Source organism: Lipotes vexillifer, unplaced genomic scaffold (genome assembly GCF_000442215.2).
Source record: "Lipotes vexillifer unplaced genomic scaffold, Lipotes_vexillifer_v1.1 scaffold1112, whole genome shotgun sequence".
Classification (NCBI taxonomy): domain Eukaryota; kingdom Metazoa; phylum Chordata; class Mammalia; order Artiodactyla; family Lipotidae; genus Lipotes; species Lipotes vexillifer.
In genome coordinates, this window is record NW_006789373.1 from 13,992 (window position 1) to 39,248 (window position 25,257).

The 25,257-nt window shown below is 39.0% G+C and overlaps 1 protein-coding gene across 1 annotated transcript in view; it reads left to right on the forward strand.

The window, feature by feature from the left end:
- Positions 1-420: 420 nt before the first annotated feature.
- Positions 421-25,257, forward strand: part of SLC25A21 (solute carrier family 25 member 21) — a gene marked incomplete at its 5' end in the record, with an annotated part of 63,068 nt that continues 38,231 nt past the window's right edge. The window contains 3 exons of the mRNA XM_007462598.1: positions 421-480; positions 6,091-6,198; positions 21,611-21,775. Coding sequence (XP_007462660.1) covers positions 421-480; positions 6,091-6,198; positions 21,611-21,775 — 333 coding nt within the window. The remainder of the gene's footprint in view (positions 481-6,090; positions 6,199-21,610; positions 21,776-25,257) is intronic.

Sequence of the window (25,257 nt, forward strand, 5' to 3'; positions counted from 1 at the left end):
TTTACAAATGGGTTAGAAAATTGGGCATTCACTGGGAAAGCAGGCCATAGAGAAAACATAGGAGACCAAAGATTTCAGGTCTCTATGCCTATAATTTTGAATCACTGCCATAAAAAAGGAGTCTATTGATGTCTGGGGAAACTGAAAATGGTCATGGTAAATGGAAGCTGTATGGTTCATTTACTGCTATAAAAGATTCCATCAGCTCTTCTGTAGTTTATTATAGCTGCATTTGAAAATGTGAATGTTCAAGTAAGATTCAATAGCAACTACCCAAGACTGGATTAAAAACTGTGTTTGATGGTTTATCATTTTTTAGAATGCTGGTGAATATAATGATTTACTAAAGAAATTTGAGTCAATTAAAAGGTTTGTTGCAGGAAATTGTTATAAATCTCTGGGTTTGGTTTTGTTTCACAGTTTTTCACCTTTGAGCAGTACAAGAAATTGCTAGGATATGTGTCACTGTCACCAGCATTGGTAAGTGAGAGTATTTATTATACTTAAGTGTGTGTGTTATTTCATACAGCAAAATCTGGAAACAAAAACCCTTTTGATTCCCCAAGCTCAGCTACTAAAATATGAATTCGAGTTATTCAATGTCCAGCTACTTGTTGAAAGCCATCTTCCTAATAACTCACAATTTGGCCATTTTATAGCTCCCAGTGATGAATTTATGATAATAATGATATGTGTGGAAAGGCCCATATGAGATATGGTCAAGAATATAAAGAGTACATTTGTCAAAGACTCTTTTGAAGCCAAAACATGTGTATGTTTACATACATACTGCACATATCTATATATGTGAAAGTCACTGTACCTAAAATTATTTCCTAACAGGTCACTTTTGCAGCTTTTGCTCAAGCTGTGTTAACTATAGGACTTCAGGTCACTCTGTGGTCAGATGCAGGCTGAGGGGCCTTTTATAGTTGGGGAGAACAGTGATATTACAATGACACATCTCAACTATTACATGAAAGCCATTTGGTGATTTGAACATTTGCCGATGCCACTCCTTTCCTTCTTTGTGATTTTGCTGCTGTTCACAAAACAAGTTAAATAATATTGACCAAATAGGTTCTATCAATATGCATTCAGCGAGAGCCCCAGAGAGAGCCAGTGCACTAATTTCTCCCCCAAACCTGCAAAGCAAAACAAAACTAGACTAAACTAAATCTGCATTGGCCCTCCAATTGGCAATGTGCCTTCCAACGTCCAGGAAAATCCCCCAGTTTATCTGCTGGAATGCACCTTAGAACTCAGCCAGAGGGGCAGAGTTCTGAGCTTCAACTCTTTCATTACTTTATTGCTAAAGATTCATTAAGAAGTAGCTGTTATTTAAAAAATCATACATACTCCCTTTCTAGGAAGGATCCAATTAAGAAACCTAATAGTGTCACTTTGTTTTGTGACAAAGAAACCTGTGGTCCAGCCTCCTGCTTAAACAAGGGGGCTGTGAAGCGGCCTCTCATGGAAGGAGAAGTGGTAGCATGAGTACTGAAATTAGCTGAGATTTTTTTTAATTCCTCAGTGTCTTCTCTGACTGTCTCCCTTTACTTTGAAAACATCTTGTTAAAAAGAGGATTAAAAACTTCCTAGCAGGGCTTCCCCGGTGGCGCAGTGGTTAAGAATCTGCCTGCCAATGCAGGGGACACGGGTTCAAGCCCTGGTCCGGGAAGATCCCACATGCTGCGGAGCAACTAAGCACGTGCACCATAACTACTGGGCCTGTGCTCTAGAGCCTGTGAACCACAACTACTGAAGCCCGCGCGCCTAGAGCCCATGCTCTGAAACAAGAGAAGCCACCACAATGAGAAGCCCGTGCACCGCAATGAAGAGTAGCCCCTCTCTGCAACTAGAGAAAGCCCGTGAGTAGCACCGGAGACCCAACGCAGCCAAAAATAAATAAATAAAACAAATAAATTTTAAAAAAAAGAAGAAGCCAATTCTAAAAAAAAAAAAAAATGTTATTCAATGTCCAGCTACTTGTTGAAAGCCATCTTCCTAATAACTCACAATTTGGCCATTTTATAGCTCCCAGTGATGAATTTATGATAATAATGATATGTGTGGAAAGGCCCATATGAGATATGGTCAAGAATATAAAGAGTACATTTGTCAAAGACTCTTTTGAAGCCAAAACATGTGTATGTTTACATACATACTGCACATATCTATATATGTGAAAGTCACTGTACCTAAAATTATTTCCTAACAGGTCACTTTTGCAGCTTTTGCTCAAGCTGTGTTAACTATAGGACTTCAGGTCACTCTGTGGTCAGATGCAGGCTGAGGGGCCTTTTATAGTTGGGGAGAACAGTGATATTACAATGACACATCTCAACTATTACATGAAAGCCATTTGGTGATTTGAACATTTGCCGATGCCACTCCTTTCCTTCTTTGTGATTTTGCTGCTGTTCACAAAACAAGTTAAATAATATTGACCAAATAGGTTCTATCAATATGCATTCAGCGAGAGCCCCAGAGAGAGCCAGTGCACTAATTTCTCCCCCAAACCTGCAAAGCAAAACAAAACTAGACTAAACTAAATCTGCATTGGCCCTCCAATTGGCAATGTGCCTTCCAACGTCCAGGAAAATCCCCCAGTTTATCTGCTGGAATGCACCTTAGAACTCAGCCAGAGGGGCAGAGTTCTGAGCTTCAACTCTTTCATTACTTTATTGCTAAAGATTCATTAAGAAGTAGCTGTTATTTAAAAAATCATACATACTCCCTTTCTAGGAAGGATCCAATTAAGAAACCTAATAGTGTCACTTTGTTTTGTGACAAAGAAACCTGTGGTCCAGCCTCCTGCTTAAACAAGGGGGCTGTGAAGCGGCCTCTCATGGAAGGAGAAGTGGTAGCATGAGTACTGAAATTAGCTGAGATTTTTTTTAATTCCTCAGTGTCTTCTCTGACTGTCTTCCTTTACTTTGAAAACATCTTGTTAAAAAGAGGATTAAAAACTTCCTAGCAGGGCTTCCCCGGTGGCGCAGTGGTTAAGAATCTGCCTGCCAATGCAGGGGACACGGGTTCAAGCCCTGGTCCGGGAAGATCCCACATGCTGCGGAGCAACTAAGCACGTGCACCATAACTACTGGGCCTGTGCTCTAGAGCCTGTGAACCACAACTACTGAAGCCCGCGCGCCTAGAGCCCATGCTCTGAAACAAGAGAAGCCACCACAATGAGAAGCCCGTGCACCGCAATGAAGAGTAGCCCCTCTCTGCAACTAGAGAAAGCCCGTGAGTAGCACCGGAGACCCAACGCAGCCAAAAATAAATAAATAAAACAAATAAATTTTAAAAAAAAGAAGAAGCCAATTCTAAAAAAAAAAAAAAATCTCCCTAGCAAAGGACAGTAACATACAGTTTCCAGAGGGCCGTGGCTGATCCTGTGTCAAGCATTGGTACCATGTGAGAGATTGCACTTCTGTCTTGAGAATTCAAACAGAAAAGCATTTGGCAACTTCAGCTCCTGTCACCGAATTCGTGCAAACTGTATACAGTTTTTCACTTTTCTTGAACTCATTTATTACGGTTTCTTTTTGATACAGCTAGACACTTCAACAGCCATTAAATGTCCCCTGGTGCTCTTACATGAAAAGCCTGGGAGGCTGGGAACCCAACAGTTACCTCTGGTCTCTGGAACAATCTGAGTAACATGATCTGCTGATAGCTGATCAGTTCTTTTGACGAGGGACTGCTGAACGCTAGTTCTGACAGCAAATGTAGCTGTGTTTTATAGAAGAACAAAAAGTGAATTACTTGGAAGATTGCGTATAGTAATAAAAACTTGAACATCTGGATTTTAGCTTTTTCAGTCAGAAGAGTTTGGGACTAGTATTTTTTTTTTTCTGCCTTTGGATTCCATGATGGAAGTCTGAGGTAAATGAATAAAATATTTTGTCTGTTAGCCTGTACAAATATGTTTAAAATTGTAATAAAGGGGCATGAAAGGAAAACATCATTAGTTATTCCCTCTCTCCTAGAATCTGTATACAATCCCATTCTTCCTCGTCGTGCAACAGTAACAATGGTTTTGTAGCACTTTACAAAAGGCCTTCACACATTATTTTGACCCTCATAATAACCTTATTAAATCAAAGATTAGATATTGTTGTCTCTATTTTACAGATGAGGAAACAGTGGCTTATAAAAGATTCAGTGATTTTTTTTTCATGGAAAGGCATTTTATTTTAAATATAGCGGTGTGTACATGTCAATCCCAAAGTCCCAATCTATCCCCCTCCCCTAACCTTCCCCCCCACCATAACCATAAATTCGTTCTCTAAGTCTGTGAGTCTGTTTTGTAAATAAGTTCATTTGTATCATTTTTTTAAGATTCTTTGTGTAAGTGATATCATGTGATATTTGTCTTTCTCTGTCTGACTTACTTCACTTAGTATGATAATCTCCATGTCCATCCATGTTGCTGCAAATGACATTATTTCATTCTTTTTAATGTCTGAGTAATATTCTATTGAATATATGTACCACATCTTCTTTAAAAGACTCAGTGATTTAAACACAGAGCTGCAGCTAACACACACGGCGTTTTTGTGTGGATTATGAAAAGGTGCCCCTTTCTCCTAACTGATGCCTTTCTGGCTTGGCAAGTAGGGTGCAGGCTGATTTCAACCTCCACATGTAACTTTGTGCCCAAACTACTGTACATGGCATCTCTGGTCACACAGCCAATAAAGTGGCAAAACCAGAACCTAAACCCAGACCTCCTGGCTCTGGATCCTGCCCTGGTTCCACCTTGCCTCCCCTTCTAAGGTTATAGAACATTCCTTTCTCCCTTTTCTCTTTTAGTCTCCTACTTTGAAGAAATTAGACTCAGAATAAGAGCTTCTCTTCTTTACTCTTCATTGACTTATTTTTTTCTCCTAGTTGTATACAGTATTACCTCTTCCCCTGGAATTAGAGCTTCAGCACCAAAGAATTATTTTTTTCAGCATCTGTTTTGAAGGTTTGAGGCTTTGTTTCATTTTGTTTTCCTGCTGTGTGTGTTTGTGTGTGTGTGTGTTTTAATAGTTGTGGTTATTTTTGATACAAAGTTTCTGAAAATCCTTTAAGCATTCTACTCTGGAAAATTCTAGAAAGTTCTTCATTTCTACTGCAGAAATTCTTAACAGATAACAAATAAGAACCTGATACACAGCCACCTTTTTTTTTTTTTTTTTTTTTTTTTTTTGCGGTACGTGGGCCTCTCACTGCTGTGGCCTCTCCCGTTGCAGAGCACAGGCTCCGGACACGCAGGCTCAGCGGCCATGGCTCACGGGTCCAGCCGCTCCGCGGCATGTGGGATCCTCCCGGACCAGGGCACGAACCCGTGTACCCCTCATCAGCAGGCGGACTCTCAACCACTGTGCCACCAGGGAAGCCCCACAGCCACCTTTTGATAAATATTCTAGATTTTATCTGAGCCCTTCAAGACAACCTATTTATCTCTGACCTCAACTTTTATTCCTCAGCTTCTAAGTCTAGAAGGATAGGGCAATTATCAGTTTTAAAAGACAGATAAAGGATTAATTTTAAACTGTTTTTTTTTGTTTCTTAATTTCCTAGAATAATGACTCTAAGAATATGGCTATACATTTAAATATTTTTGGCTATACTGTTTGGTTACCTGAAATTTAGCTTTTTATAAGCATTTTATTTGTGGTTCTCCTTGAATTTCTTATATGCTCAATAAATGTATTTAAGTAGATGTTTAAAACTGAAGCTCTCCTTTTTTGAGTCAAACTCTCTTTTAGTTGTTACATGTGCAGATGTTTTAGTATCCACCTTAAATAAGTAAAACAACCTTTCTTTTCATTAAAGGACAAAGTCATTGTTGATGGGGCTTTGACATTTTATTTTGAATTGTTAGGATGTGGTTTGTGGCTTCTGTAATTTCTTCTTCATGAATTGTCAGCATCTAATCAAGATCTAAAGCTGTTTAGTAATGGTATATGGTGCATTTATGTGAGTTTCTCCATTCTCATTATAACATTCAGCTGCATAGTGTAATGAGTAGGATGTTTAACCCCATACACATGATGACTCGTTTTAAAGTATTGATTGACTTAATTTTTCTAGACCTTTGCCATTGCTGGATTGGGATCTGGACTAACAGAAGCCATTGTGGTCAACCCTTTTGAGGTAGTAAAAGTTGGCTTGCAAGCCAATCGGAACAAATTTACAGAGGTAATCATTTAATGTTTTCCTGTTGTTGATGGAATGTAAAAATTATTTTTCAGAATATAACGTCAAATTATGAACCCAGCCCATAGCCACTTGTTAAAGCCATAGTAACTTATTGTTAAGAAAGTAGCATAAGAAAAAGTCAAATTTCTTCCACAAGGAAAGCGTTAACAAAAATGCACTAAAGTCTGATGGACACCGTAAAGCAACCATACTCCAATAAAAATTAATTTAAAAAAAGTCTAATGGACAAACACATGTTTAGACATTTTTATTTTAGAGTTGTAATGTAATCTATAATGACTTGTTTGGAAATGTTTTCTGTACTTTTGGCAGAACTTCTATTTCACATTTTACTAGAATAGACTATAGCAAAAACCACTAGGATGATAATATTGCTGTGCTTTTAAAAAAAAATTATGAAGTCATTTGTAAAATTACCTCACACTTTTCCTGACTCCACACACTGCCCTCCTCCAAAGATTCTGATAATCTGTCAAGCTTGTCTTTTGGTTAAATCTGAATGAGCATACTACTAAACCTGTGGAGACGTCACCACTTGGAAATGATGGGTCTTGACATTTAGTCACTGGTACATGATGTTCCATGAAGACAGCTTGCCTTGGTCTGTGCTGCCTTCACTTCCTTGAAGTTGCCCAATAATTCCCTTTAAACCACAAAGTCCAACTGTTCTTGTTTTATTCTTTTGGGTGCCAAGCCCAAGGTAGGGAAAAAATAAGGGGATTGGCAGTCCAGGTCCTTTCTTAGCATTTGAATTTACTTCGACAACTGGGTAGCACATGGTATAAATTGGTTTGGAGTATCTGCTGACCTGAATTTCTCCATAAACAAGTTCCCCTGCCTACTACTTAAGCATCTGCTAATGGGTGGAGACCCCCCCTTACTCCCACCCCACTTCCTGCCTGCTGCTACTGCCTGAGAGCTCCCTGGCAGCTTCTTGAGCAGGGGTGTGGGAACGGAGAGGGGGCCCCTACTCACCTGTAACTGCCAAGAGCTGTGGAGGACAGGGTTGGGCTGCTACAGCAGATGGTATCTACTCAGAGGATGTCAATCCTAATTAAGGAAGATTTTTTTGTTTTAAGTTTCAAAAGATTGTCTTAATTGCAGAGATATATAGCACTTCAGAAAAGGTTGAAAATTCCTGTATTGCCCTAGTCTCTGTTTCTATTTTGCTTTTTCTCTGTTATTCCTTGAATGATGGGAAAAGATGACAAGGACCAGGAAGAAATAAAAAGAAACACATTTAAATGTCCTGTCAATATGGAGCATTAAAGACAGCCCCCATGGAATCTGCTCAAGGAAAATTTGGCTGGGAGAATTACCAGCTAGAAGAAAACTTGGGGCTCCCCATTCAGTGTCCCATTTTTACCCATTGGGAAGCTTGTCTCAGGGCAGCAAGGAGTAAGCAAAAGAATACACAGGCCTGGTGGCGCAGTGGTTGAGAGTCCGCCTGCCGATGCAGGGGACACGGGTTCGTGCCCCGGTCCGGGAAGATCCCACATGCTGCGGAGCGGCTGGGCCCGTGAGCCATGGCCGCTGAGCCTGCGCGTCCGGAGCCTGTGCTCCGCAACGGGAGAGGCCACAACAGTGAGAGGCCCGCGTACCACAAAAAAGAAAAAAAAATACACAGGCCTTCAAACTGCAGTCCTTTATCAAGACAGCATGCAAGCAGAGGAACACAAATGGGACAGAGCACCAAGAAGCACTCACAGGAATGAAAATAATGAAATATCACAGCACCCCTGCTCCATGCCTAATATTCTTTTTTCTCCTCTGCCCTCAGGGAGGTTCTACACTGAGGCCATGTAAGAGCTGCTAATGTTTTGCACATGCCGAGGCCTTGCTGGAACATGGTAAACACCCTTCCAGCCCAACACAAGAATGCTACATGTGCACATGCTTCGATAGTTCATTGACACGAGTGTGGTCTGTGTAAATAGTTTATGTATATACAGCCATTTTTCTAAGTGGGGGAGGATGGGGAACTTGTTTGAGGTCATTTCTTTTGCAGAATCCACTGAACTGGATTCATTGTCAGGTATTTACTTAGACAAAATAAAATCTATTAGGTACCCTATAAAATATTTGTCATATTACTTCAACTAGTCAGAACTTGGTAAAACAGAGATCACATAGGTCACACATGTCAGCATTTTGTTTCCAGCAAATATCAGGATTCAGTAGCTGATCAGAGGTGGCACTTTATTGGTCAAAGGTGCCGATATTGATCAAATTGAAAAGTAGTTAGTGCATAGTCAGTCACCCAACATAAGGTCATGGGACTATGCCTATTACAAAAAAATCTGAGTGAAAGGAATGACATGATAAGAATAGCAAATTTCAAACTGACAAAGGATTAATCTCCAAAATATACAAGAAGCTCATGCAGCTCAATATCAAAAATACAAACAGTCCAATCCAAAAATGGGCAGAACTAAATAGACATTTCTCCAAAGAAGATATACAGATTGCCAACAAACACATGAAAGGATGCTCAACATCACTAATCATTAGAGAACTGCAAATCAAAACTACAGTGAGGTATCACCTCACACCAGTCAGAATGGCCATCATCAAAAAATCTACAAACAATAAATGCCGGAGAGGGTGTGGAGAAAAAGGAACCCTTTTACACTGTTGGTGGGAATGTAAATTGATGCAGCCACTATGGAGAACAGTATGGAGGTTCCTCAAAAAACTAAAATTAGAACTACCATATGACCCAGCAATCCCATTACTGAGCGTATACCCTGAAAATACCCTGAAAAATAATTCAAAAAGAGTCATGTGCCACAATGTTCATTGCAGCTCTGTTTACAATAGCCAGGACACGGAAGCAACCTAAGTGTCCATCAGCAAATGAATGGATAAAGAAGATGTGGCACATATATACAGTGGAATATTACTCAGCCATAAAAAGAAATGAAATTGAGTTATTTGTAGTGAGGTGGATGGACCTAGAGACTGCCATACAGAGTGAAGTAAGTCAGAAAGAGAAAAACAAATACCGTATGCTAACACATATATATGGAATCTAAAAAAAAAAAAAAAAAGTTCTGAAGAACCTAGGGGCAGGGCATGAATAAAGACACAGACACAGAGAATGGACTTGAGGACATGGGGAGGGGGAAGGGTAAGCTGGGACAAAGTGAGAGAGTGGCATGGACATATATACACTACCAAACGTAAAATAGATAGCTAGTGGGAAGCAGCTGCATAGCACAGGGAGATCAGCTTTGTGACCACCTAGAGGGGTGGGATAGGGAGGGTGGGAGGGAGATGCAAGAGGGAGGAGATATGGGGATATATGTATATGTATAGCTGATTCACTTTGTTATAAAGCAGAAACTAACACACCATTGTAAAGCAATTATACTCCAATAAAGATGTTTAAAAAAGAAAAAAAGAATAGCAAATTTCAGATCTAGACATTTAAAAATACCTACCAGTCATCTGGGGCAAGTGCAGCTGTTTTCTCTGTCTTTTGTCGAGGACTCATTAACTCCAAAGCCTTCGTCTATTGACTAGCACGTCCTTTTATCCAACAAGTGATACCCTTCTGTTAATCTGTACCTGTGTTGAATTAATCCAAAATAATGTTAGGTACGCTCACTTCAGCATCTGTATGGCGAAGAATAATTAATGCTTTCTTCATTCTGAGGCTTTGTAGGTTGTCAAGAACTATGGGGGGGCGTGGGCGGGGAGAGGAAGAGGAAGAGAAAGGGAGGAAGAAAGGAATTAATTTTTTTTTTTTTAGGAATTAATTTAATGCCTAAAGCATTTAAAGATTATGCTTCCTTTTTTAAGAAAAAAAGTTTTAATTCTGGTATAAAGTTTTAATTATGTATAGATAATGCATATTTATGTTAGGAGACACCAAAAGAACTACATATTTCTGTATGTACATATAAGTGTACAGATGTACTAAAAATGGTCTAGACTCTCAAGCAGTGCTGTCCAAAAATAGAAATATAACATGTGCCACCTATATGTAAAAAGGTAAAAAGAAACAGATGAAATTAAATTATATATTATTTAACCCAGTATATCCAAAATATTATCATTTCAAAATGTAATCAATAAACAAATTATATGAGATATTTTACACTCTTTTTTCATACTGGATATTCAAATCTAGTGTGTATTTTATGCTTACAAGCACGTTCCAAGCGCTCAGTAGCCTCATGTGGATGGTGATGTCCTTAGAAGACAGTGCAGGTCTGGAGGAATTCATACAAACTTCTCACTTCGGCTGCCTCTGGAAAGGAGACTGGAAGGAGGGAGAGGAAGATAAGAGTTTAAAGGAAGAGCTTGGTGCGTTTGAATGTTTAACACGAGAATGTATCCAGTATTATCTGTGAACATTTACATTAGAAGGTAACACTTGCTCACTGTAGAAAATGTAGAAAATACAGAACCGTATAAAGAAAAGTAAGTAATCCAAAAGAAATGTTCTAATGGCTCTGCCGGGTCAAACCCACTTCAGGGAGGATCTTTTCAGCTAATTCAGATGGGAATGACTTGCTGACCCATTTTAGGACTCAACCTTGCGTAATTCTGGTTCTTCATTTATAGTAGCAGGAACCCCCATTTTTCCTGCTCTATAATTTCTTAAAGAGCTTAAACCTTATGTGCAAATTATCAAAGAACATATATAAACAAAGCTGTCTAGAAAGGCAATTGGTTTGGGGAGCAAAAACCCATAAGGGTTTGCGGAGAGATGTACCCATCAAGCTCTTTACCATTTCCTAACAGTATGGCCTTGAGCAAGTTACTTGCAGTTCCCTCTGTGGTAAAATGATGGTGATCAGTCCAACTACATTACAACAAGGTATTTCTATAAGGAGATAGAAACACAAGCTCCGCAGGACCATCTAAGTTACTGACTTTGTGACAGACCCTGCTTCCTACTCTGACCATAGCCCAGTTTCCTCTTTTGTTAGGGAAAAATAATAGTAATGGCCACATCAAATGGTGTAATAGGGTTAGTTGAGACATGCATATAAAGCTGTCAATACAGTCTGTCATGTAGTGGTGGTTTAATAAGTGTTAGTAGTTATTATTATGACCTGCTTTTTATGAGAATTTAAATGTGATAGTATACCCAAAGGTCTTAACACAGAGCCTGGGACATGACAGGCACTCAACCAATGGTAACTATTTCTAGATGCAAATTGATCTTATAAATCCTTAAGGTTGACTAGAGACAGATCTATCTTGAGATATTGCTGCAATGAACAGTCACACCTGACTCCCAGTTGTGGGCTCAAAAACAGCTTACTGAACAATGGTTCACCTTAGGTCATTCCCAACTGCCAGTGCAATCCATTCAGCCTGAATTCTTTATCAGGGCTTAAGGGCTGGCAGCCTAGTTACAGTGCCTATTGACAAGATCTTTAAACTTAGATGCAGGTCTGTTATCATAAACAATAGTAGTTGGGTACCTGTTTGCTATAAATAAATTGCATATAGCAGCAGAAGTTCAAGAGGAAACTAAAAACATTTGAAGCCACTTTGGAAAGAGTTCTACCACAATCAAGATATTCTTCCTCCAGAATAGTCATATAAGTTGAATGTGGATTCTTGATCAAGCCTTCGCGGCCACTTCACCTGGAGGCTGTGAACTAAGCTCATTTTCAGCCTTTTCAGTCAATTACAGCTGCCAGCTGTGGTGAAACACTAAATAGATGGGCTGCATGGAGAATGGCCAGATGGCTTGACAACACCTTTACAAAAAGCAGAGCAGTTTCCCCAGAGGCTTATTTTGCAGGGAGATGACTCTTGCTGCTCCGCCAATAGTATGAGTTTCTCAGGCCACAGGTCTGTGGCTCAGCCTTTCTACCTTCCTGCCTTAGATTTGAACCACCATGGATTTGTACACAGTAATTGTGGATTTTCCTACTTCGTCAGCCTGAGGAGGTGAGTCTGCGTGGTCCTTTAAACATGAAAAGTTCCCAAGAAGTTATCTGTAGTGGAAGACAGCCTAGGGTAACAGTAGTCGATATGACTCTTAATATTACACTTAAAGTCTTGGAGGCGATGGTAGAGTGATAAAGATGGAACAAAAGGACTGCCATGGTCCCAGGTGCACAGAGCATGGTCTAGAAGGAGGTTGTGGAATGTAGGTAGATGTCCATTTGGCCCTGTGGGGAGGGAATGGTTGGCAAAGGGCCAGAATGGGGCCCTCTGAAGCATGGGGTCCAGGAAAGGTGCCCCTCTAGCTGGGATCCAAGGGCAATACTGGCTGAGAGCAGAGGCTGTGTGTGCTATGTTCTTGGGGCCCTCAGTGAAGTTCCTGACAGGATTTCCCAGGAATGGCAGGTATGCTGCTGGCTCCAGCTGCCTGTGTTCTCCCCTCTGTGGTCTAGGACTGATTTTCTAGCCAGTCAGAGGTATGTTATCCATAAAATATGCCTTCCCTCCCAGTTAGCCCTAAACTATGCTAGAAATGTAAAGGAAATTGTGGTTAATTTGGTTATTGATTCTTCCCTTATATCCTTCCAGCTTCTGTATAAAGTATTTCAATAGGTGTACTTGTCTTGCCTCCACGTTTAAAATTACCACCATATCAGTCAAAGACTATAATCCCTGCCACACTTCCTTCAATTCCAATACCAGAATCTTGGCCAGCATCTTAAAATTCACAGTGAATAAAGAAAACCAGTCTCTAATTTAAATACGCTTGACCTTCTTTTGCTCTGGGGAGCAAAGTAATCACAGCTTTGTCATGCTCTGGTTTGGTTCAGTGGGTATAAAACCATGTTCAGATAAAATCAGGATAGATCCAAATTTCTCCCCATCCTTCAAACTAAACCCAAGCAAAGTGTTGTTCTGGTTTGTAGTCTTTCTGGCTTAGGACTAGGCTTGCCCAAGGATTTCTCCATTGGAGATGGTGTATATACCCAGTCTTGCCAAAAGTGTGACTTTGTAGCTTGTTGTCCGTATAAGACCCTGCTCCCTTCTAACTAGGTGCATCGTTTTTTTCTGTACACTGAAGAATAAGAAGTCCCCTATCAATTATGCTAAGCCAAGTGGTCTTTTGCTGGCATGCTCTCTGCTAGCCTGGAAAATGTGAATTTCTCTCCAGGAGCAAAATCTTGTATGAATTGTTTCCCAGTTTTTCTCTCCACTTTGAAATCTACTTCAAAGTTATTATTTGGCTAACAGGTTATGTTTTCCTTCCCTTGAGGTCTATAGGATTTGCCTCTGATGTGTGGATGGGGCACAGGTTATCCTTCTACTCTGTCATTTTTATCGGCGTTACATATGAACATAATCATTCTCACCCCCAAATAGGAAACTAAACCTTTAGGAAATTGCAAAAGCCTGTTTCATCTCTATTTAGTCTTTAAAGATGTTCAGCCCAAGAAGGGAATAGTCTTCCACCTATGCTCTATGATTAAAACTTAAGGATCAATGAACTGATAGCAAATGTATCATCGATGGTAGAATCTTTAAAGATAAAGGATTTTTAAAAAATTAGTTCAGGGTTTGATTCTTGTTTTGGATAATACCACTAAATATAGCTCTACACACTCTCTCCTGAGAGCTTAATAATCTAATAGAGACCAGTTAGATCACGTACAGTATCACAAAGCTTAGTGATTATTTTCTCCATAGGCAATTAGCAAATGCTTAAACTTAGTCATATTATGAAGAGACAACACAAAGTGAATAGGACTGTACTTTGCGATCCTCTCTTTCCAGAAGAAGAGAAGCTGAGTTATTTAGAGAGTGAACGTGTGGCTATTTTTTCAGAACGTGTGAGAAGCTAGCTTCAAGGACATGTCAACATTCATGATGACGTATTGAGTTAAGTTCAAATTTTTCCTGCATTACCATGTGAAATCCTGCCTGGAAGCTGTTCAGTACCTAAATTATTTCTTTCCAGTCTATGATTCTTGTAGGCAGAAAAGTGAATTATGTGTATGAATCCATTCCTATAGTTATCTTTCAACAGTACCTAAGGCAGCAGCCAAGTTGCCTCTCTATTATCATTTACAGAAAATAGACTTCAGTCTTCCACTCAGCTGTGCCAGAAACCCTAGATTTTTGCTTTCAGAATTGAGACTTTGAAGTAATGATAACAGCTACCATTTACAGAACATCCACTATAGGCCAGATACTGTGCAAGTTGCCTTACTTTAAAGTTATATAGTTTTTGTAAATTACAAAAGTAATTGTTTTCACAAATCAGGTAATACAGGGCTATGTAAAGAAAAAATAATTGGTGATTGCTGCCACTACCGCCCTGCAATCGCATCGCTCTGGTAACTGCTCTGTCTCCTTCCACCTTTTACAGTGCTCACACACACCTGATACCTAATCCTCCCATTATCCCTATAAAGTCAGTGGCTCTATCTCTATGTTACAGATAGGGGAAATAAAACATAATGCAGTTATTAGCTCTAAGGAACTGAGCATTAACATAGAGGTCTCTTTCTAGAAACCACACTGTTTTCACTGGGATAAAGAAAAGTGGGTAATGAAGACCCTTAAGGGAAAATCGTGTTTCTGGAACCATGAAGAAGCAAGTGCTCCTTTCATGTTGCCAGTCCCCTCTGAGTAGTCATCCCTGTGTCCACAGCGCAGTCAGCTTCCCTCCTGCTCTGCCAGCAGTGCGGGGGCAAAGCACAGGGTCAGCGTCTTATCCCCTCACCCCGCGGCCCCGTGTTCCTCCAGGCGGTTATTGGACAGCAACTTGGTGTTGACATAGCTTTGTGGCTCAGCATCTGGAAGAGTTTGTTTAAAGCAAATTATTTTCCACTCACAGATTGTTTAAAAATAGGCCTGCTCATCAAATGTAAATTCTAGAAAGAATATAATTATATTTTGGATGTCTTTTTGTCCCTAATCATGCCTTAGTAAAATAAACTGCAACGACAAATTAGTGAAATACCTAAGCTAAAAGAGATGTGTAACTGTGGATTTTTGAGCCCGATTCCTCTTCTTTCACTTACATTTTGTTCTCAAATAAAAGGAAGTGTTTTCTTCTTTTTTCAAATTTATGAAAATGCTTCAAGACTTCGAGGAATGAAGAGCTTAAGTGATCTATCTCCTAATGAGCAAGGGTATTTTCCTACCTAAGTGTAGCAACTGGATATCCTCTTTAAAAAGCAGTATTTTTCTTAAGGCCCAGATATGGACACTCACTTCACTGTACAAAGGTCTCATCCAGTTTGCTTTCCAGTCATGTGATGAAATCCAGTGCAACACCTTATTCCATTGGCTCTAAAATGCACCCGAGTTCCCCTTGCCATGGGAAGCAAGTAAAGGGATGCATGTGGAGCATGCTGTCTTTGGGCATGGTGTGCCTAGAGCTCTTCTCTCGCTTTAGAGAGGGAGGAAATCCACTGACACACACCCCACGCTTGTGCTTACGACCATGCTCTGATAGCTATTTACCCAAGGAACAATGCCTAAAACCTCTGTCCATGATCTCACAAGGTAATCAGAGCCAACTATGGTCAGTAGTTGGATGGAAGAACTGCAGAAAAAATAGCTGAGGCTGCCATAAGTCATCTCGGTGATTTGTTGGTAATTCTGGGCTCTCAGAGAGTAAGGAATCAGTGTCCCAGAGTGGTGCCTGGGAGCATTGTGTAGGCAATGGATCTTCTCTTTTATTTAAGCCTCTTAAGGACTTTTAATTTTTAAAAGAATTTTTTATTGAAGTGTGTTGATTTATAATATTATGTTTTAGGTAGGCAGCATAGAGATTTAGTATTTTTACAGTTTATATTCCATTAAGAGTTATTACAAGATAATGGCTATAATTCTCTGTACTGTACAATATATCCTTGCTGCTTATGTATTTTATACACAGTAGTTTGTACCTCTTAATCCCATACTCCTAACGCACCCCTCCCCCTTCCCTCTCCCCACTGGTACCCACTTGTTTGTTTCCTATATCTGTGAATCTGTTTCTGTTTTGTTATACACATGCATTTGTATTATTTTTTAAATTCCACATACAAGTAATATCATACAGTATTTGTTTTTCTCTCTCTGACTTATTTCACTAAGCATGATAATTTCTAGGTCCATCCACATGGCTGCAAATGGCAGAATGTCATTCTTTTTTATGGCTGAGTAATATTCCATTGTGTATATATAGCACATCATTTTTTTTTAATTGAGGTATAGTTGATGTACAATATAAAGTACAGGTATACAACATAGTGATTCACAATTTTTAAAGGTTATACTCCATTTATAATTATCATAAAATGTTGACTATATTCCCTGTGTTGTACAATATATCCTTGTAGCTTATTTACATTATACATAATAGCTTGTACTTCTTAATCCCCTACCTCTATCTTGCCCCTCCCCCCTTCCCTCTCCCCACTGGTAACCACTAGATTGTCCTCTGTACAAGTCTGTTTCTTTTTTGCTATATTCACTATTTTGCTTTATTTTTTAGATTTCACATATAAGTGATATCAGTTTTCATTCTTTTTTAATGGATGAGTATTATTCCATTGTGTATATACACCACATCTTCTTTATGCATTCATCTGTTGATGGACACTTAGGTTGCTTCCATATCTTGGCAATTCTAAGTAATGCTGCTAAGTACATGGGGTGCATGTATCTGTTCGAATTAGTGTTTTTGTTTTTCTCAGATATATACCCAGCTGTGGAATTGCTAGGTCATATGGTAGTTCAATTTTTAGTTTTTTGAGAAACATCCATATTGTTTTCCATAGTGGCTGCGCCAATTTATATTCCCACCAACAGTTTATGAGTGTTCCTTTTTCTCCACATCCTCTCCAACATTTGTTATTTGTGGGGATTTTTTGATGTTAGCCATTCTGACAGGCGTGAGGTGATTTCTCATTGTATACCACATCTTCTTTATCCATTAGTCTGTTGATGGACACGGATTGCTTCCATATCTTGGCTATTATAAATAGTGCTGCTATGAACATTAGAGTGCATGTATCTTTTAAATTATTTTTTCATGTTTTTTGGATATATGCCCAGGAGTAGAATTGCTGGGTCATATGGTAGTTCTATTTTTAGTTTTTTGAGGAACATCCATACTGTTTTCCATAGTGGCTTCATCAATTACAGAAATTTGATTTCATGTTTCATAATCATTATAGAATATTCTCATGGGTAGATATAAAATTTTTCAGTGTATCTCTCCAAATAAAAAGCAAAGCAAAAAATACTTTTATGTTTCTCGAATATGAACAAAGTACCGTACTAGATAGTTAACACAGTGCATGGCACCTAGTAGGGCTCAGTAGGTGTTTGTTGAATAGATGAATGCATAAAAAAGCATGGAGTTCCCAGAATTAACAATTGGCAATAGCTGACATCAGAGTTAAAGTAGACTTTGAGTTCCTTCCAATGGAAATACTTCTGGCAGGTACCAGTGAACTGAAGATTTTTCTAAATCAACGTGGAGAGCAGTGTGATATCGCAATATTAGCTCCATTCCAACCCACTTATTCTTCCATGCTTGCAGCTCTGGTGCAGTCAATGAAAGGTATATCTAGGAAAGTTAGAATGCAATTTGGCCCACAGCTGGTAACTAAATATGAAAATTGGAGTGAATCTAAATATTGAAAGGAAACTGAATTTGTGGGTGACCTGCTGGGTCGGATAGGATTGGAATCATTTGCCTGATGATGCTAATCAGTCACCATTTCATTTTGAAATGGAAGCCCAGTAATCAAATAAGTTTAGTAAAACTTGTGTTTACAGAGATCTAGTCAAAATGATTCTGTATTTTCCTAGTGGAAGTCATGTTTTGCCTTTCTAATTAAATATTTGCTTACATGTGTGTGATACAATGTCTCTGAATGAAGCAAAAAGGACACTTCTAATTCTTACGGGAATTAGAGTTTAGGTTTTTCTTGGTCTCAAGGCCCCAAGTTGCCAGAAAAATATATTTGTATTTATCTGTTGCCTGTTATCAGTTGGATTATCAAACTCTGAAAATCTTACAGCATGTGTATAACAAGAATGAGTCAACAAGCATGAGAGCACCACTGGATGAGATGTAGAATTCTGCTTAAGCCATTTCCCAGTACTTTTCCCTTAGGAATATTACTTAATCCTTGGTTTCCTCACCTGTAAAATGAGGATAATATACCTGCTGTCCACATTACAGGTTGTTGAGAGAGGCAATCAGATATGATAGGATGGCAGAACCATGCAGAGTATAAAAGTATGAACGTGGAGTCTGAGGAGCCTCAGTTTGAGCTCTGGACCTTCCACTAACTCTGTGATATTGAGCAAGTAACTTAACTTTAGTTTCCTCATCTGTCAAATGGGGATAAAGATAATACCCATCCCACACACTTGTTCAGAGGATTAAGTAAGATGATATATGTAAAGTACCAAGTATCTATGATAATGACTAACATTGATGAGCACTTCCTGTGTTCCAGGTATCTGGTAACATGCATGTATATGCTCTCTATGGTATAAATAAACTGTGTGAGGTGGAGGCCTGGTTAGTGTGCTTTTCCTTTCCCAACCTTTGCTCCTGCATGGTGGCCTTGCTTCTACAGTGCATAGACCTGTCAAGTGAAGAGTTCTTACCAAGGATGTTTACCAAGCAGTAGGGAAGAGACCATTTTACAGGATCTACTGCTCCTGAGAGGAAAGCCCTGGGGCGATGACCTAGGAGATCTCTAGCCCAGGAGTTGGATATGGTTGGCTCCCAGAAAAAGAAGACCTATGATTTGCACTCTGGATGCATTTCTGTAGGAAGGATCATGTCACAAGGGTCCAGGGCCCTGGGAAAAGGAAACCACAGCCAAAAGGAATGAGCAGGAAGAGGCTAGTTATTCATGTCCTTCCTCCCCCTCAAATCAGCCTCCACCTTTTGATTGTCATTGCCTTCAACTACCAAAGAAATTACCTGTTATTTTACTATTATAACTAGTTTTATTATCGTCATAATTGCCATTATTATTAACAGCTAATGTATAGTAAATGCTTACATAGGGCAAAGTTCATTGACTTATTTATCATCACAACAACAATCCTATGAGGAAGATTCTATTATTATCCTTATTTTACAGATGAGTGAAGTGAGGATAAATCAGAGGATAAAATACCTGCTTAAGCTAGCAAGTGATATTTCTGGGATTCAAAGCTTGGGACTGTCTGGCTCTGACCCCCTATTTCTAACTACTGTACTACCCCCTGATTTGCTTAATTATTCACAGCTGAGTTCAAACTCAACAAGCCACTTGAGTCAAAATCCATGTGTTACATTTCTTCGTACCTACCTAACATTCAAGCTGGTAGAAATCAGGCAATGGGCCATCAGTAAATGCTATTTGGATTGACATATACACACTACTATATATAAAATAGATAATGAATAAGAACCTACTGTATAGCACAGGGAACTCTACTCAATACTCTGTAATGACCTATATGGGAAAAGAATCTAAAAAAGAGAGGATATATGTATATGTATAACTGATTCACTTTGCTGTACAGCAGAAACTAACACGACATTATAAATCAACTGTACTCCAATAAAAATTAATTTTTATAAAGGTCTAATAGAAGTCCTCTCTTTAAATTTTGATGATTTAGCACACTAGATTTTTAAATGATAGACACATCTTTATACCTGTTTTATTTAGGGAAAGCCATGTTAATCTGCACTTTCATTCAAAGTCATTGGTTCCTCTGTTGCTGAAGAATCTAGATGGCCTCTGACCTCCCCATCTCTCCTGCCCTCGGGGCTTCAGAGTGGGTGAGGATGGAGAGAAAGCTTGGGCTAGAAGCAGGGAGGACTGGTGTTGGTCAGTCTGGACCCAGGCAGCCTCACTTCTGCCCAGTTTCTTTCATCCCCAGGAGAGCTGCCTCCTTTCCTTGCCTTTGCCCTCTAGGCTGCCTTCCTCACAACAAGAGAGCAGTGCCTAGGAGTTTGCTCAGCACTTTCAGAGTCTTTCCAACAGAAATGAACTTCTGCTCAACTTGTCCTCAAGTCTCTTTTGAAAACCAAAAGAAATAACTGGGGTTGATAGTCAATGTGCCATAGCACTAACAAAAAAATCCCATTTTGTAGCAGAGGGAGTGAACTTTAACCTTCTGAGAATTTTTGGTTTTCCGATATGAAATGTCTTTTATTGTTTTAAGGTACGTTCTCATGTGTTTTTCTCATGTCACAAAAAAGGTTTTCTTGGGAGTAATGTAATTCATTGTAATTAATCCTCTTAAATGAAAAGATGAATTTGAGTGTAGAAATGTAGCTAGAGTTTTTAAAACATTTATCAGTAAAAGCTATAGGGTTTACTCTCTAAACAAGCTCATTTAAATGTATCAGGTTAATTACATAGCTACAAAGTTGGATGAAAAGCCTTGATTGGATTTGTTCTGCTCACACAGCCTTAATTGCACATGACAAGAAAACACTTTTAGTCAGTGAGTGCATCAGACTGCCATGGTCACTCCAGCAACCTGCTCCAGTGAAATTTCAAATATGCGTCATCTCAGTGCTTGCCTTATGGGAAAAAAATTAAATGCTGAACGTTTCCCCTTATTTACTATTCAGTATTCAAAATTTAAGAGGGAGAGAGATCCTTTGTGCTGTACCTCCAAAAAGGAAACAGTCACTCAACCTTATTTAAAAACCCACATGAATTGTTGTAATTGTACTGTAATGAATTATAAAACTCAGGGCAAACTACAGTGATTTCTTTAGCAAGTTCCAAAAGTAGCACTGACTGGATTCCAGCAGTCAAGGTATTTCAACCTTAGGTAATCAATCAAAGGGCTGGAAAGAAGTAAATTAAAGGTAACCCAGTACTCTCAACACCATTGATTTATCATTTATCACAGCAAGTGTTACACACACTGATTGCCCACTTTCTTGAGGAAGTCTACAATCAACTGCTATTTATCCACAGCCGATTTCTAACCTAATGCCAGTTTAAACTATTGAGGGAATGGAATCAGGACTAATTGTAACATTCACTTTAGAAAAACATAATTAGAAAGGTAAATATTCAGGAGCCAGATATACATTCCTTTTGGATTATGCAGTTATGGATTACCAGTATGGATTACTAGTTTATCTATATGGTTAATCCCCTCTATTAGTGTGGATGATCCAGAACTGGATGCAACTATTGACATGTTGAAAATGATGTTAGTTATTATATGACATTAGTTTCACTAATTCCATCAAAGATATTTTTTCTTTGCCAACAATCTTCCCTTTAAGGCCTGTTGTTATGCATGCAATTTTGTTTACTTTTGGGGTTTCCTAATTTTAAAAAGCATGAATCTAGGCACGATTATTCATCTTTGGGGAAAAATAAGTCCCTAATAATTTGGGGCTTGAAGGGAAGTTAAAACTGTAATTTATTCTGTTTCACAGTCCCAAAGATGACCTTTCTCCTCTCTCGTGCAGCAACCATCCACCGTGAGTTATGCAAGACACATCATTAAGAAGGAAGGCTTGGGACTCCAGGGCCTCAACAAAGGATTTACAGCAACTTTGGGACGTCACGGAGTTTTCAACATGGTTTATTTCGGCTTCTACTACAATGTCAAAAACATTATTCCTGTCAATAAGGTAACTGTTTAATAGATTAAAATCCTGGAGGAAAAATCCTCCTATCAATGATGACAGCTGCATTTGTAGAGTATTTATCCTTCCAAGGCACTGTGCTGAACTCTTATGTCTGTTATCTAAGTTGATCCCCACATCAGCCTTGTTAATTGAGTGCTGTGATCCCTATTTTGAATTCAGAAACAAAGACTCAGAAAGACGAAGTAAATTGCTCAGAGTCACATAATAAAGAGCAAGGCAGAGCCTTGAACCCAAGTCTGACACCAAAACTCATCTTCTTGAAGAATGCACCATTAACACCTGAATGCTTCACATTTATCACTAATAGGAATTTCTAGAAACTGTTATTACTTAATTTTTATCTCAGAAGCATAACTTTCTCAAGGAAGTTGAAATTTTCATAGTGTAAATAAATTTTGAGTTCATGAGGGAAAATTATCAGCCTAAACTTTAAATTTTACCTAGATAGTAATTTTTAAATTCACCTAAGTTAATTAGGGTAAGTAGTAAATCAACTCTTCTAGGATCATTCACTTTTGATATAAAATAATAATAATTTTTAATGGTAACTTACAGATGTCAGCAGCCTTTCAACTTTGACAAGATAAAAGTAACACATGATGTGTTTTAAAATGAGCATCTTTGGGGCTTCCCTGGTGGCACAGTGGTTTAGAGTCCGCCTGCTGATGCAGGGGACACGGGTTCGAGCCCCAGTCCGGGAAGATCCCACATGCCGCAGAGCGGCTGGGCCCGTGAGCCATGGCTGCTGAGCCTGCACGTCCGGAGCCTGTGCTCCGCAACGGCAGAGGCCACAACAGTGAGAGGCCCGTGTACCGCCAAAAAAAAAAAGTATTGAAGAACTTTTTATAAAGAATAAAAATATTTCTAATATGGCTATCACCTGATTCTATAAGATAATGTTGGTTACAGTTGCCTTTTTCCAGCTGTCCCCTGTAATCTAGGCCAGTACTTATCTCAAGTAACAGCTAAATCCAAGGCATGTTCCCCATTAAGTATCTGTTGACATTGCCTCACTCGCCAAAATTGTTAACCAGGTTTCACTCTATTTAGAAACCTCATTTTTTTAGTATAACCTCATGTTTTGTTGGTCTGAAATCTATGAATGGCCACAGAATATATAGATTCCCCCACTGACTGACAATTCTGACTCTGGTGGTCCTCAGAGCTCTTCTCCTGTTGAGTTCTTGAAATACAGAAGTAGAGTACAATAAACACTTTGGTCGTGGATGACATGAGAGAGTTCAACTCTACATACATTAAAAAAATGTTTTTAGCAGGAACAGATTAACAATCTTTGGAGCCCTGGGCAAAATGAAGATGTGCAAAAATCAAGAATTTCAAGACAGCAACTGTAGAGCAATAAACCAAGCATGGAGCTCCTCTAAGTGCAGGCTCTGGGCAACTGCACAAGTCACACAGCCATGAAGCTGATGTTTTTTAAACTCTGAGATGAGTGATTCATACAACGTGGGAGAAATGTCCATGCCTCTATTTCTCCAGCTATCCAAAGGCTTGCAGCAGATAGAAATTACACACAATGAAATGAATGATATAATTTACAAATATTATATTAAAAATATATATTTTATTATATATATTTGTGCATGTATTTTAATGCATATGTTATTACAATAATATGAACTTGGTTATATTTAAAGAAGAATTTCAGAAGGATCAATAAGATTTATATATGATTGTGTTACTAATGCTTAAAAAAATCCACGAATGCAAACTTCATTCTACAATTAATCAGTACACTTAAGTTTTAAATGTTATGCATTATGAGAAAAACAGAAGCTTAAATATTTATTTATTACTTAAAAGACAGCATAGTATTCTGAAATTATGGAAAGAGCTCACTTATCTTGCCAGCTTACCAGGGTCAGATTATATTGGCCCTTATAGGCCACACTAAGGATTCTTCTGTTTATCTGAAGAGCACTGGGAAGCCAACAAAAGATTTTAAGCCGAGGAATTACCTGATCACTCTGGCTGCAGCGTGGAGAATGGGTGGAATGGGGGTGGTGTGCAAAAGACAGAGTGTAACATGGAAATGATTGTTATGTGCAATGCTGGCGTCTTGGACTACAGTGTTCATGGTGAAGACAAGGGGAAGTGGACAGATTTGAGAAATGTTTAGAAGGCAAAATCTATAGGATGTGGTGATCGAGTCTACGTGCATGTTGATAAAAGGGGTAGTGGGGAGGGATGGTGCCTAGGTTTGCAGCTTGAACAACTGAAAGGATAATGGTGCCATTCGTTGAGAATGAACAAGTTTGGGGGAGAATATTATGGGCTGAGCCTGGAAAACTGAGTTTAACCACATTTGGACTCTGAAGTGCAGATGTTGAATCAGTGATTGCACGTGGGATCTTGAGAGGAGAGCTCTGAAATGGAGATAGACATCTAGACAGCAGTAGTATACCTGGGCGAACATACTTTTACTGGGGAATGATCATGGGCCAATCACTTTACTGCTCTGAGCTTCAGTGTTTTTAATGTGTAAATTGAAAAGCTAAGATTGTCCTTTCTACCTGACAAAATGGTTTTGAGGATTAAGATAAATAATACATGAAGTTGTTTGTGCATTTAAGGTGCCGTGGAAGTGTTAAGTGTGGAGGTGCTGATGACAGGTATGGGAAGAGGAGTAGAGACGGAGGGTGGTGCAAGCAGTGCGTCTAGAACTGTGTGAAGAACTTTTCCCCAGGACTGTTCCTTCTGCACTTAAATGAACGCTGTGGGGTTAGTTGTGGGTTTTGCTTTCAGGGGTATTTTGCCTAGAAGAAAGTCATTGATCTTATGTGTTCTGTAATCTAAGCCTGATTCAAAACTGGGAAACCAGTATTCTTTAAATTTAAACCATAATAAATCAGTCCTTTGTGAAGAGGAAGATATGATAATCATTAAAACATGTTGAAGAACGTCATCAAGTTGTTAACCACGAGGAGGAGGTGGTGTTCCTTGAAGGCTTTTTTCCATCTTTGCTCTAGGCTGGCTCTAGCCATACACTCCAGACAGTTTGTTTACAGGGTTATTGTTTCAATTCCCTCACCCAGCAATTGGTCATTCTGTTGTCCCAAGGGAATTTGAGATTTCACCGACTCTGACTGGCATGGGATAATTCTAGATTTTTCTTTAACATTTTTAAAATTGATAAATTGTCTACCAACGTTTTCCATTTTCAGAGTATTTAATTTTACAAGAAACTGTCCATAATGATCATGTCTGAGGAGTGGAAATGGAGAGTCCTATGCGTGTGTGTTTGTGTGGAGCGGTGGGGAGAGCAGGAAAAAGCAGGGAGCAGTGGAGGGAAAGTACTTTTTCTTTACAGAATTCTGAGCTGTTGGAAGCTTCTACAAGAAGCATGTATTAATTTTATAATAGGACATAAATCTGTGAAAATTTTAATAGACTCTTATAAAATAGAGTACCTAGTTAACTTTTTAACACTTTACTCAACTCTA